The sequence below is a fragment of the Narcine bancroftii genome, chromosome 3, assembly GCF_036971445.1.
Source record: "Narcine bancroftii isolate sNarBan1 chromosome 3, sNarBan1.hap1, whole genome shotgun sequence".
In the NCBI taxonomy this organism is placed as follows: Eukaryota; Metazoa; Chordata; class Chondrichthyes; order Torpediniformes; family Narcinidae; genus Narcine; species Narcine bancroftii.
Genome location: NC_091471.1, coordinates 185,461,994 through 185,475,264, shown reverse-complemented (window position 1 = coordinate 185,475,264; position 13,271 = coordinate 185,461,994). Strand labels below are relative to the sequence as shown.

The 13,271-nt window shown below is 39.9% G+C and overlaps 1 protein-coding gene across 4 annotated transcripts in view; it reads left to right on the top strand.

The window, feature by feature from the left end:
* tmem175 (transmembrane protein 175) overlaps positions 1–13,271 on the top strand; it is an 80,019-nt gene that overhangs the window by 38,896 nt on the left and 27,852 nt on the right. For all 4 annotated transcript variants that reach the window (XM_069926071.1, XM_069926072.1, XM_069926070.1 and 1 more), the window contains 2 exons: positions 7,209–7,244; positions 10,952–11,035. In XM_069926071.1, coding sequence (XP_069782172.1) covers positions 7,209–7,244; positions 10,952–11,035 — 120 coding nt within the window. The remainder of the gene's footprint in view (positions 1–7,208; positions 7,245–10,951; positions 11,036–13,271) is intronic.

The window sequence follows — 13,271 nt, the reverse complement described above, 5'->3', positions numbered from 1 at the left end:
TCCATAACAGGAGCCTTTAAATTTGCTCAATGAGTTTCTTAGGAGGATCCACGTGTCTTGATGATCTCCTGATTGATTATCCTTGAATCTGAGTTGTTGTCTCAGACAATGTCTTCTCAGCTGTGTATTCAGGTTGTTCAACAGTATCTGTCTTTCCATCTACTGTGGCTGGTCCCATTTGAAGATCTCGACAATTTCTTCGTAGAACAGCACCTTCATCTGTCTGAATGGAGTATGGTCTTGGTTGGACTTCACTAAGGACAGTTCCCTTCTGAGTCTATAAGTTTCTTTTGTCTTTTAGCCTTACTTAGTCACCAGTGTAGAGTTCTGGTAGGTTTTTGTTCCTCTGTCAAAGTAATACTTTTGCTTTTCTTTCTGTTTTTCTTTGAATTTCTTCACTTTCTCCCCCTCTTTTGTTTTTAGGAGGTTCTCCTGAATGGGTAGGTTGGATCTTAGCCTATATCCCATAAGGAGTTGTGCTGGTGACATGCCACACTTGAGGAGTGTTGTGTGGTATACTAGCATGCTCTGGTAGAAGTCTTACACTTTTCTTTTGCCTTGTTCATCAGTCTTTTCACTGTCTGTACCAATTTTTCTACTAGACCATTGGACTGTGGAAAATGAGGACTTGACAGTGTGTTCAAAGTCCCACTCTTTGGCAAACTGTTGGAACTTTGAATTGCAAAACTTGGGTCCATTGTCTGTGAAGACCTCAGTTGCCACGCCATGTCTGGAGAATATGGGTTTCATACCTGTTATTACAGCATCTGCAGTGGTGGTGTTCAGTTTACACACTGTTGGTTACAGAGAGTAATAGTCTGTGACTACAAGATAGTCCTTCCCTTGACATTCAAATAGGTCAACATCTACCTTCTGGTAAGGTCTGTATAGTACTGGGTATGGCTTTAGTGGTTCTGCAGGATTGCTTGTTTGATATTTCTGGCATATTGTATAGTTTGTCACTTCATTTATTATATCATTGTTGATTCTAGGCCAGTACATCACCTCTTGTGCTCTTTTCTTACACTTTTCGATTCCTTTTTAGCATCTCTTTTCTCAGACTCTTTGGGATAAGGATTTTACTTCCTTTGTAGATGATGTCTTCAACCACTGATAGTTCCACCCTGCAGTTCCAGTACTCTGAAATGTAAGGTGAGCAGTCCTACTTCATGTTGGGCCATTCATCCAAGATGTTTTTTCTCAGTTGTCTCATCTTTGTTTATCTCTGACTTTATGAGTTCCATTTTTGCATCTGATATGGGCAGTGCACTTGTCCACGAAGGCGTTCATGTCTTCATCCATTTTGGTGTTTGCAGGCTCTCTCATGTCAACAGCTCTAGACAACATGTTTGCTGTGTACATTAGCTTACCCAGAGTGTATGCCACATTCAGCGTCTAGCGTAGCAGCCTAATCATTATTCTTTTTATTCTAAATGGTGTGAAGGATCATGTTATATTTTACATTGCATATAGATATGTTTTAAAGGAGATAATTGTGGGTTTTTTTAAGTGTAGGTCACAAACAAACACAAACACTTCACAACATAGATCTCATTAAAATGCCAGAGCTCTGCTCAAGCTAGACAGTCCAGGCTCCCAGTGCTTTTGTAAAGACAATGGAAACTGCTTTGCTGAAGGACTTCACAAGTAGGTGTTAATTGGACATGCTGTGGGGAAATGGATTATTGTTTTGAAAAGCAACAAATGAACAAACTCAGAAGATTGGGTCCAGTGCCGCAGTCTGTCTGAATGCAGTTTGCTGTTCTAAGAGGGCCATGTGGTTTTCTCAGAGAGAGAGAATTCAGTTTTACAAATCAGCAGTAGCAGCTGGGACTGGAACATTCATTGAGGTATCAACTCCATCAAGGTGCTCATAGACCATAAAGATAGTTTTGTGATACACTTCAGGAGCTGAGGCAATTCCGAATGGTAACCTTAAGAATCTGTATCTGCCAAAAGGACTATTGAATGTGCACAGTCTTGAACTTGCTTCATCCATTTTTAACTGCCAAAATCCTGATGATGCATCTAACTTAATGAAAAACTTTGCACTTGCAAACTGTGACACGAGTTCTTCATGCGTCAGAAGCTTAAAGTCTTCTCTCTTTATTGCTCTGTTTAGATTTCTTGGATCCAAGAAAATTCTAAGCTTTCCATTCCTTTTGTCCACACGACATGTGAACTCACCCACTCTGTTGGCTCATCTATCTTCTGAATCACATTCAGACTTTCCATCCTGTCCAACTCTGCCTTTAGTTGCTTTCGAGGTACAAATGGAACTTTTCTGCATGGATGTATTATTGGTGGCACACGTTTATTCACTCTGATCGTGTGTTTTCCTGGAAGGCAGCCTAGACCCTGAAATAGGTCATTGTACTCTTTCATGAGTTCATCATAGACTGTGTCTCCTTCGTTTTCCACAACAAAGACTCTTTTTACCAGATTCAATTTCTCACAGGCTGTTAAACCTAGTATGGCCTGTACATCCTTTGGTACCATGATGAATGCCAACATGTGCTCTTTGTCCTTGTGTTTCACTTTGACCATATGCATTCTCTTTGCACTGATATATCGGTACCTGAATATCCGGTCACATTCACTTTTGTTCTATATATCTTTGGTCTTGGTCTAATCTTCTTAAAATCATTCTCTGATAGTACATTAATTTGTGCTACAGTATCCAATTTAACTGAAACGTATATGTCATTCACTTTTAATATCAACATCCATTCTCTATTTTCTTTCTTGTTTTCAGTCACAACATCTACCTAGAGTTCCTCTATCTCCCTTTCATCTACTGCACTTGGTTCCTACAGCAATGGGCATAATGGTTGCTTTTGTTGCACATATTGCATGTTTTACCATACGCTGGACACTTTTGGTAGGTGTTGTGACATGGCTTTTGATTGCCCCTTTCATTTTTGTTTGCTGGCCATGCCCTCTCTTTCCACTTTGGCGCTTGTTTTGTTAAATGTTTTTTGTCCATTCTTGCTTACTGCATCCAAGTTGCAGCTAGTTTTATTGAACAGCTCTTTTGCCTGTGTTTTTACGGTTTCCGTAGCCCTACAGAGTGCTATGGCTTTTACAGGTCTAGATTTTGCTCTCTTAGCAATCTTTCCCTTAGACTATTATCTGGAATACCACACACAAGTCTATCTTATATCAATGGGTTGGTCAGTCCATCAAATTCAAGCATTTTTCTTCTGTTTCTCAATTCAGTCACATACTGATCAATACTTGCGTTTTCTGTACATGTGAAAAATCTGAGCCTTTCAAATGTCATGTTACATTTAGGTATGGAGTATGCCTCAAACTGTTCCATTATTTTTTCCAATTTCATTTTGTCTCCTTCAACAGTAAATGTGAAGTTATTATACATCTCCAGGGCTTCATCACCCATGACATGTAAGAAAACTGACGTTTTCACTTTAATCACTTTTCTCTTCAGCTCTGATCGCCACTAAATACAATCCAAAGCTTTGTTTGAATCTGTTCCAATTTTCAGCCACATTACCTGTCAATTGAAGTTTCGCTGGTGGGTGTAATCCTTCCATTTTTAACTTTGTTAGCTTCTCTTCATTGATCATTGATACTTTCCTTTTAAAGTATTTCCTTCTAATTTCCTTCATCCCACTTCTGACACCATGTTTCATCTTGAATTTCTATGTGTGAGTTCTTGGACAACACATGGATGAAGGAATATGTTCTGTAAAGTTGATGTAAACAGCATCATGAGGCATGCCATGAGGCTGCAAGCCTCCATTACACGTCTTGCATACAGCAGTCTCTCGTTCTATGTCAGCCCATGCTGCCAGCCAAATATAATCAAACAGGAACTATATCCTTAAGGCATTGCTAGTAGCAAATACAACCATGATCGCTATCATTACAATTTTCAAACTGAAAATGTTGAAAATTCCACTCTTGCATTGAATTATATGTACAGATGTGTGAAGTGTTCATATTAAGCACAGACACCCAGAATATTACTTTACATTGTCTGCCAAAACATCTCATGTCTTCTTTAGCCTTCCTGATTTATTCCTTGAGTTTTTAATGCATTTTTGTACTCCTCAAGTGCCTCATTTGCTCCATGTTGCCTCCACCTGATATTCACCTCTCTTCCAAACCAATATCCCTCAGAAACCAAGGTTCCCTATGCCTTTTATCTTTAATCCTGACAGAAACATACAAACTCTGTAGACTCAAAATTTCACCTTTAAAGGACTTCCACTTACTTAGCACATCCTTGCCAGAAAACAATTTATCAAAATCTACACTTTCTAGATCCTTTCTCATTTCCTCAAAATTGGCCTTTCTCCAAATTTAGAATCTGAACCCAAGATCCAGACCTGTCCTTCTCCATAATTAACTTGAAACTAATGGCATTAGTTCAATGGCATCACTGAACCCATAATGTTCTCCTACATACTTCTGTCACCTGTCCTATTCACAATAAGAGATCCAGTATTGTACTCTCTCTAGTTGGTACCTCTTTCTATTGATTTAGAAAACTTTCCTGAATACCTTTGACAAACTTCAAACCATCCAGCCCTTATACAGTATGGAAATTTCAGTCAATATGTGGAAATTTAAAATTTCTTACTTTCACAACTTTATGTTTCCTGCAACTTCCTGCTATCTCTCTACAGATTTGCTCTTCCAATTCTCGTTGCCAATTGGGTGGTCTATAATACAACCCTGTCAATGTGGTCATATTTCTCCTGTTCCTCAGCTCCACCCATATAGCCTCTGGTCTGTCCAATCTGAGCACAGTTGTGGTATTTTTCCTGATGAGCAATGACATTCCTCCCCCTTCCATCCCTCCCGCTCTAGCGTATCTGAAACAACGGAAGCCTCAAACATTAAACTGCCAGTCCTGCCCCTCCTGCAACCAAAGGTCACTAATGGCCATAGTGTCATAATTCCACGTGCCAATCCCCACTCTAACCTCGTCTGCCTTTCCTCTAATACTTCTTGTATTGAAATAGATGCATTGAGAACATTTCCACCATGTACAACCCTTTGAATTCTGACATTGCATGCAATCTTCACTTCATCTTATTGTTCCTCCACTCCCCTATCTGTTCTGGCACGCTGGTTCCCATCCCCCTGAAAATTGAGTTTAAACCTCCCAGAGCAACACTAACAAACCTTTCCACAAAGATATTAGTCCCCCTCCAGTTAAGATGCAAACCGTTTCATCAGACCAGGTCTACTTTCCCTGGAAGAGAGCTCCATGATCCAGAAACCAAAAAACCCTCCCTCCTGCCCCATCTCTTTAGCCAAGTGTTAAGCTGCATTATCCTCCTATTTCTAACCTCACTCGCAAGTAGCACGGGTAGCAATCCTGAGATCACAACCCTGGAGGTTCAGTCCTTCAGCTTAGCACCTAACTCCCTGAACTCTCTCTGCAGGACCTATCACCCTTCTTAGCCACATCATTGATCCTGTCATGGACCACAATATCTGGCTGCTCACCCTCCCTCCTGAGAATGCTGTTAACGCAATCTGCAATATCTCAGACCCTGGCACCAGGGAGACAACGTACCATGCTGCTGAGACTAGTGGTGCGAGTCTTGTGGCATCTATACCTCTATCTTAATGGCAGCAGGGAGAACAGAGCATGTCCTGGGTGGTGTGGATCCTTGATGATTGCTGCTGGTCTCTTATAGCAGTGTTCTATGTAGATTTTCTCAATAGTAGGGAGAATTTTGCCTGTGATGTACTGGGCTGTGTCTATTACCTTTTGAGGGCTTTCTGTTCGGAGGCATTAATGCCCCCATACCAGCCCATGATGCAACTGGTCAGCTACACTGAAATTTGAAGTAGAATGTCCAATGACATACCGAATCACTGAAAACTCCTGAAAAAGTAGAGGCACTGACGTGCTTTTTTCACAATGACATTAGTATGTTGGGTCCAGGAAAGACCTTCCAAGATAATGACTCACCCTCTCTACTTCTGATCTCTCAATGATCACTGGAGCATACCCCTCTGGTTTTCTCTTCTGACAGTCTACAATCAGGTCCTTGGTTTTGGTGATATTGAGTGAGCCTGTTGGTGCACCACTGAGCCAAGTTTTTAATCTTCCTCTTGTATGCTGACTCATCGTCCCTTTTTAAACAGCCCACTGCTATGGTGATGTGTGCAAATTTGTAGATGGTGTTGTTCTCATTACTTAGCCATACAGTCATTGGTGTAATATGAGTGGAGCAGAGGGATAAGTATGCAGCCCTGTGGTGCTCCAGTGCTGTTGAAGATCGTGAAGACGTTCTTACCAATTTTACTGGTTGTGGTCTGGAGGTGAGAAAATCCAGGATCCAATTATGCAGTGGAATATTAAGGCCCAGGTCTTGGAGTTTACTGATTAGTTGTGAGGGTATAATGGTGATGAATGCCAAATTGTAGTCGATGAAGAGCATTCTATTGAATGGATCTTTGCTTTTTGTGTCGAGCCAATGAGATGACATCTGCTGCAGTAGGCAAAATGGAATTGATCCATGTTGCTGCTAAGACAGGAGCCGATAATGTATGCTTCAGCCTTTCAAAACACTTAATCACTGTTGATGTGAGTTCTGCTGGTTAGTAGTGATTTCGCCAGGTTATCACATTCTTTTTGGGCATCAGTACGATTGAGACCTGTTTGAAACAGGAGGGTACCATGCACTGTTGGAGTGAGATGTTGAAGATATCTGTGAATATATTGCAAGTTGGTCAGCAAGGTTTACAGTCTTCATTCGGGTGCTCCATCCAGACTGAATGCTTTCCTTGGATTCATTCTCCTGAAGTCAGCCATGCATCATCTTCGGGGATCATAGTGGACATGGAGGAGTGCAGTAGTTCTTATTTGTTCCTGCTGTCAAATCAGGCATAGAAGGCATTGAGGTCATCTGGGAGTGAAGCTTTTGTGTTTCCTATTGTGCCTGATTTTGTTTTATAGCAGGTTAGGTCATTTAGGCCTTGCCACAGCTGTTGGGCATCCTCCATTGTTTCCATTCTCTTCTGGAATCCCCAGTTTGCCCAGAAGATGGCTTTCTGCAGGTCATGCCTACTCCTCGTGTAATATTCTGGGACATAAATCCCTGTGATCTAGCTTTCAGCAGATACTCTGTAAGTTTAACTCATTCTGCCTTGAAAAAAAGAACTAATATATTGTAGCAGCCTCAATACTTTGGCTAAATTGTTGTAATATTTATGTTTTCTAGGCATGCATGATGCTCATGACCTTCTTGCCTTATTCTGTAAGTAAATACAATATTGCAGTACAACCCCCGATTATCTCAAATTGTCAGTTGTCCAAAATTTTTTAAACATTTCTGATAAATGAGGATATCTGAAATCCTCATTTATCCAACATTTTTTTGGAGCCAAACTGACCGGGGACATCGAGCTCCCAGCCGCATCAGCAGTGGACCTCGGGCTCCTGGCGGCATGGGAATCTCAAGCTCCTGGACAAGAGTGGGACCCTCGGGCTCCCGGCACAAGTGGGGCCTCGGTGGGGAGGTGTTGGTGATCAGCGGTGGCCAGCAATTTTTTTGGTGAGAATTAAACATTATTTTAATGTTTAAAAGGCCTTATCTTGTTGTTTGTTGTATAAACACTGTTACAAGTGATTTGCAGTTGCTACTGGGCTGTTTTTAAAATATGACTGGTTCTCCGAAAAAAAGTTTATCCAAAATTGGCCCAGTCCCAACCATTTCAGATAATCGGAGTTGTACTGTTCTTGAAATTAGGACATAGCATTACATTTTAAAATGAGAACTTTAAAATTAATTATTTAAGGGAAAATGCAGATTATGTTTGATTTAGTTGATAATTTTGTGAAACAGTCTATTCAGTTGTTATTTGGTGGTTCATAGAATTGGAAATAAAAGTTATTAAATCAATGTTGAATTTTAATTAGCAGTTACCATAAGACCAGAAGACAGAGGATCAGACATAGGCTGTTCAGCCCATCGAGTCTGCCCTGCCATTTAATCATGAGCTGATACCACTCAGCTTCACTTCCTGGTCTTCTCCCCATTACCTTTGATGCCTTGACAAGTCAAGAACCTATTAATCTCTTCCTGAAATTTACCCAATGACCGAGCCTCCACAACAGCCTGTGGCAACAAATTCCACACATTTATCACCCTCTGGCTAAAGAAATTCTCCCACATTTTTGTTTTAAGCAGACACTCTTTCATTCCTGGAATTACACTTATGAACCTCCTCTGAACCCTCTCTAACGTCAGCACAATTTTTTTGATAATGAAAGAAAACATTTATTTTTCTCATAGTTTAAATTTTGAATTCTCTCACTTTCTCATTTTCAAAGACTTTACACAACCATTTTTAAACATTATTTTGAAGTGATGCTTCCTGGAAATGCAATAGTTACTGATACTTTCTCTGCTGCACATAAGATGGTTATTTTTTTCAGAAGCAGAATTCATTTGATTTCTAGATTAAATTATGCTAATTCAGAAATTCAACCAGGAATATCCTATCAAAAATTGTGTTGACACAAACAGGCCATATATGCATATCTCACCATCATTCCCTGCACAACATTCACTTAAAACATTGCCTTGAAAAAAATAACTCTTGTTGCCTGACACATATCCATTATTGAGTAATTTCATAAAAAAAACAAGTTTTATAGCATTACATGATTTAAAGTGTCCTTCCCAACAGGTCCAAATCTAGCACTGAGAACCCAGTGCAGTTAGGATCTAATTAATGCACGTATTTTACTGATCTCTTTCACACCTTGCCAACACTCTAGTACATTCTTCATAAATATAAGACCCTTGCTCTCTAAACACATTCTTTCTTAAATGAGGTGCCCAAAACTATTCTCAGTGTCTTCTAAAGCCTCAACATCACATCCCTGCTCTTATATTCTATTCCACTTGAAGTGAATGGCAGCATTGCATTGGCCTTCTTCACTGCCAACTCAACCTGCAAATTTACTTTCAGGGTATCATCCTGCACAAGGCCATGTTGACTCCTAGGTCCCTTCGCATATGGGTATTTTCAATTTTCTCCCCATATTGTGATCACTGACCCCTAATGTTTCCTTTACCCTAAGCTCTTTATCACCTCTGGTGCATTACACAACACCCAATCTAGTACAGCCAATCAAAGCTGCTCTAGTCGTTCTATAAATTCTCTCTCTTGAGATCCAACTCCTACCTGACTTTCCCAATCTCCTTGCATGTTAAAATCCTCCATGACTACCATTACATTGCCCTTTTGACATGTCTTTTCAATTTGCTGTTGTAATTTCTTGTCCACATTGAGGCTACTGTGTGGAGGACTGTATATGCAGTAAATTTCCAAGAGTGTCCTTTTACCCTTGTCATTTCTCTTTTTGGGGGATTATTTTATTTTTGATTTTCAAAGGCTCAAATGAATTCAGCCAATAATACTCTTTCTTTCAGCAGTTATGTATAACATTCAGAGTCCATTCCCCCCCCCAACTACCCCACCCCCCTCATGTTCCAGTATAAACAAGAATAAAATTATGTACATCATACAGGTACAAAAACACAAATCCCGGTGAGGTCAATGAACCTTACAAAAAACTGAAGGTAAAAAACACAACAAAACCTCAGGCCCTTAAATAAAAAGGGGTAAGGGACAAAAAACAAGAGCACGTTGTCTGCGCTACGTACCACTTCTTTGATCTCAATAGTTTCCGAAGGGGTTAAATTATATCTGTGTACTTATAAGTTTCAGATAAGGTTGCCATACTAACGAATTTGTCATATTTCCTCCTTAAATTGTACATTACTTTCTCCAGGGGAATACATCTCTGTATTTCTGTATTCCATCATGTAATATTTAGTTGGGAGTCGGACTTCCATGTCAGTATTATTAACTTGTTGGCTACTGACAAGGCAACCTTCACAAACTGAATTTGGTATCTGGACAGTTTAAAACACACGTCCATAATGTTCCCCAGAAGGTACAATTCCGGATCCTGTGGAAAATCCACTTCTGTAATTTTTTTCAGAATGTCCCCTAGGTCCTCCCAGAAGGATCCCACCTTTGTACACAGCCAGGTTGAATGGATAAAGGTTCCAATCTCCACACCTAAAGCACATTTCTGAGATTTCTGATTTGGATTTATGTAATTTTTGTGGTGTGAGGTACAATTGATGCAGGAAATGGTATTGCATCAACCTGTAACTGGCATTAATAACAGCCGTCATGCTCTCCAGACACAAATCTGACCAGCACCACTTGTAGATTGTTGTGCCCAAGTCCGACTTCTACCTTTCCCTTGACCTGTGTAAGCCCGGCTTCTGGCCCTCACTTTGTAATAGGAGATACATCATAGAAATAAACTGACTCGCATTCCCCCTTCGAATTAGAATCTCTATGTCACTATACAAGGGCAGGGTCATAGCTGGTCCCAATTTGACCCTTGCTATTTCTTCACTCAACCTGCAATGAATCTATATCTTCTGATCCTGTTACCTCTTTCTAATGATTTAACATTATTCCTTACCAACAGAGCCACACCATCCCTTCTGTTTACCTACCTATCCTTTTGATACACTGTGTATCCTTGGACATCATATCTGCCAATCTATAGCTGTACCACACATTCATCCACTTCATTATCTGCATGCATTTAAATATAAAATCTTCAGCCTTGTGTTTGTTACTTTTATTTGACTCAGTGACCCTGTTGCAGTGCAACTTAACTCACTGGGTGCGATTTTGCCTTATCTGATGTCCTTCCCCACACACTCCCTACTAGCTGTCTTGACCAATGCACCAACTGACCCCTTCCTCTGCCTCTTCACTTTGGATCCCCTACCCTCGTGGATCTAGTTATTAGACTGTATTAAATTTTTCAAAGTGAAATTAAAAATGTCTAAAATTTATAACATGTTGAACTAATCTAAAAAATGTATGTTGATATCTCTAAGCAATTCAAATTTTCTTTTCTTAGTTTTCTCTGATGGCCTCATTTCCAAATGACACACTTGGAATTCTATCGTTTTGTATTTGTGCCATTATCATTGGATTGATTCAGGTATGAAATTATGGAAGTGATGTAACAGTGTCAGAAAGAGATTAATATGTTAGGCTAATATTTTTTGGTTATTTATCAGAAACCAATGGAATGACTACAAACATTATTGTGAGTCATTTACTGATTACAGTAATACCTTGGTGTGAACTGGCAGTTACTCCTATTAGACATATCCCCAGGGTAATGGGTAATAAATACATGCAGGATCTGTCAGAGTTCTGCTCAGTATTAGTATTGGCCTATCGAGTTTGCTCCACCATCCTAGGCATCATGAGCTGATCCATCCACCCACTCAGCCCGATTCCCTGGCTTTCTCCCCATCATCTTTGATGCCCCAACTGATCAAATACGTGTCAATCTCTGCCTTAAATATACCCAATGACCTTGCTTCCACAGCCTCTTGTGGCAACAAGTTCTACAGACTCATGACCCTCTCACTAAAGACATTTTTCCACATCTCTGTTTGAAATTGTCACCTTCTATCCTGCTGTTATGCCCTTTTGTCCTAGAATCCCCTACCATGGGAAACATCCTTGCCACATCTACTTTGTCCAGGCCTTTCAGCATTCAGAATGCCTCTATGAGGTCCCCCCTCATCCTTCAATACTGCAGTGAGTACAGTTCAAAAAGCCAACAATTATTTCTCATATGCTAACCCTTCCTGATATCATTTTAGCAAATCTTCTCTAAACCCTCTCCAATGCCAGCATGTCTTTTCTCAAATAAGGCGCTCAAAACTGTACACAGTACTCTCAGTGAGATCTCACCAGTGTTTTATAAGTGTCTCAATATTACATCCCTGCTCTAATATGCTATTCCTCTAGAAATGTTGCAACATTGCATTTGCCTTCTTCAGCCTGGAGGTCACCCTTTAGAGCACACATGTCAAACTCAGGCCCGCGATCCAAATTTGGCCCGTGATATAATTATATTTGGCCTGCAAGATCATATCAGATATGTATTAGAGCTGGCCCGCTGGACGCCGCGCCAGAATTGCACAGCTAATACTACGAATCCCAGAATGCTTTGCAAATGCATTGGCGTCAGCCCGCTAATCGCCCCCACCTCCTCTCTTTACTTTCATTAGCATCTGCGACCTGTCGCCCAACTCACATGTAATAAACCCCTTACGGAAAATGGCCAAACCAAAGACAGAAAACAAGTCCTTTCAAGACAGGTGGGAGGCAGACTATATGTTCATCATTTTAAAAGACAAACCTGTTTGTCATTGAAGCAAGTTGTTTTTTTTTGACTTGTTGGCTTGTGGAAAAAAAAAACATTTAAAAGGAGCTTAAAGGCTATAGAGAAATAATATTTTTTGAATATTTTATTTCTCATTTGTTAATGCTTCTTCTGGAAAGAGTTTAACCAAAACTATTATTAAACATTTATTTTAATAAGAAAAAGTTTAACATTACATATGTTGAAAGAAGAGAAAACATGCAGATATTGTTGAAAATTTTCAATAAATATTTAGTTTGGCCCACAACTTTGTCCAAGTTATTAATTTTGGCCCTCTGTGAATTTGAGTTCGACACCCCTGCTTTAGAGTATTCTGAACAAGGACTCGCAAGTCCCTTAGCACCTCGGAATTTTGAATTTTCTCCTCATCTAAATAATAGTCTGCCCATCTATTTCTTCTACTAAAGTGCATGATTATACAACTTCCAACATTGTATATAATCTGCCACCTCTTTGCCATTCTCCAAATCTGTCCAAGTCTCCATGCAGCCTTTCAGTATTCTCAGCATCACCAACCCTACCCTCTATTTTTGGTATTGTTATGGGCCCAGAGGACCCCAAAACCCAGCAGCAATAGAAATTCACCAAGACAAATGGTTACTTAAACAAAAGTTGCTTTTAATTATCTTTAAACATGAAAATAGGATCAAACTCTAACTTATTACTATTAACTTACTAACCCCCTTCTAATTCTAAGCACACATGTGTATGTTCAGAAAAATTCTTTGATTCACAGTCCAATCTTACTTCTCACTCCTCCAAGTTTACTGGTATCAGGTAATTCTTATACTGTGCACAGAATTTAACATTTATGAATCTTCTCCAGGCTTTGATGCTTGAAGGGTAAATGGTTACCATTCAGGAAGGTTCTTGTTGGCTTTCTGAGAGAGATTTGTTGCTCGTTGGACACAAATTGATTCCTTCTGATCAGCCACTTCAGTGCCTTGCCGAAGAAACTTATCCCATCAGGGTTTTCCAGATAATAACCTCTTTC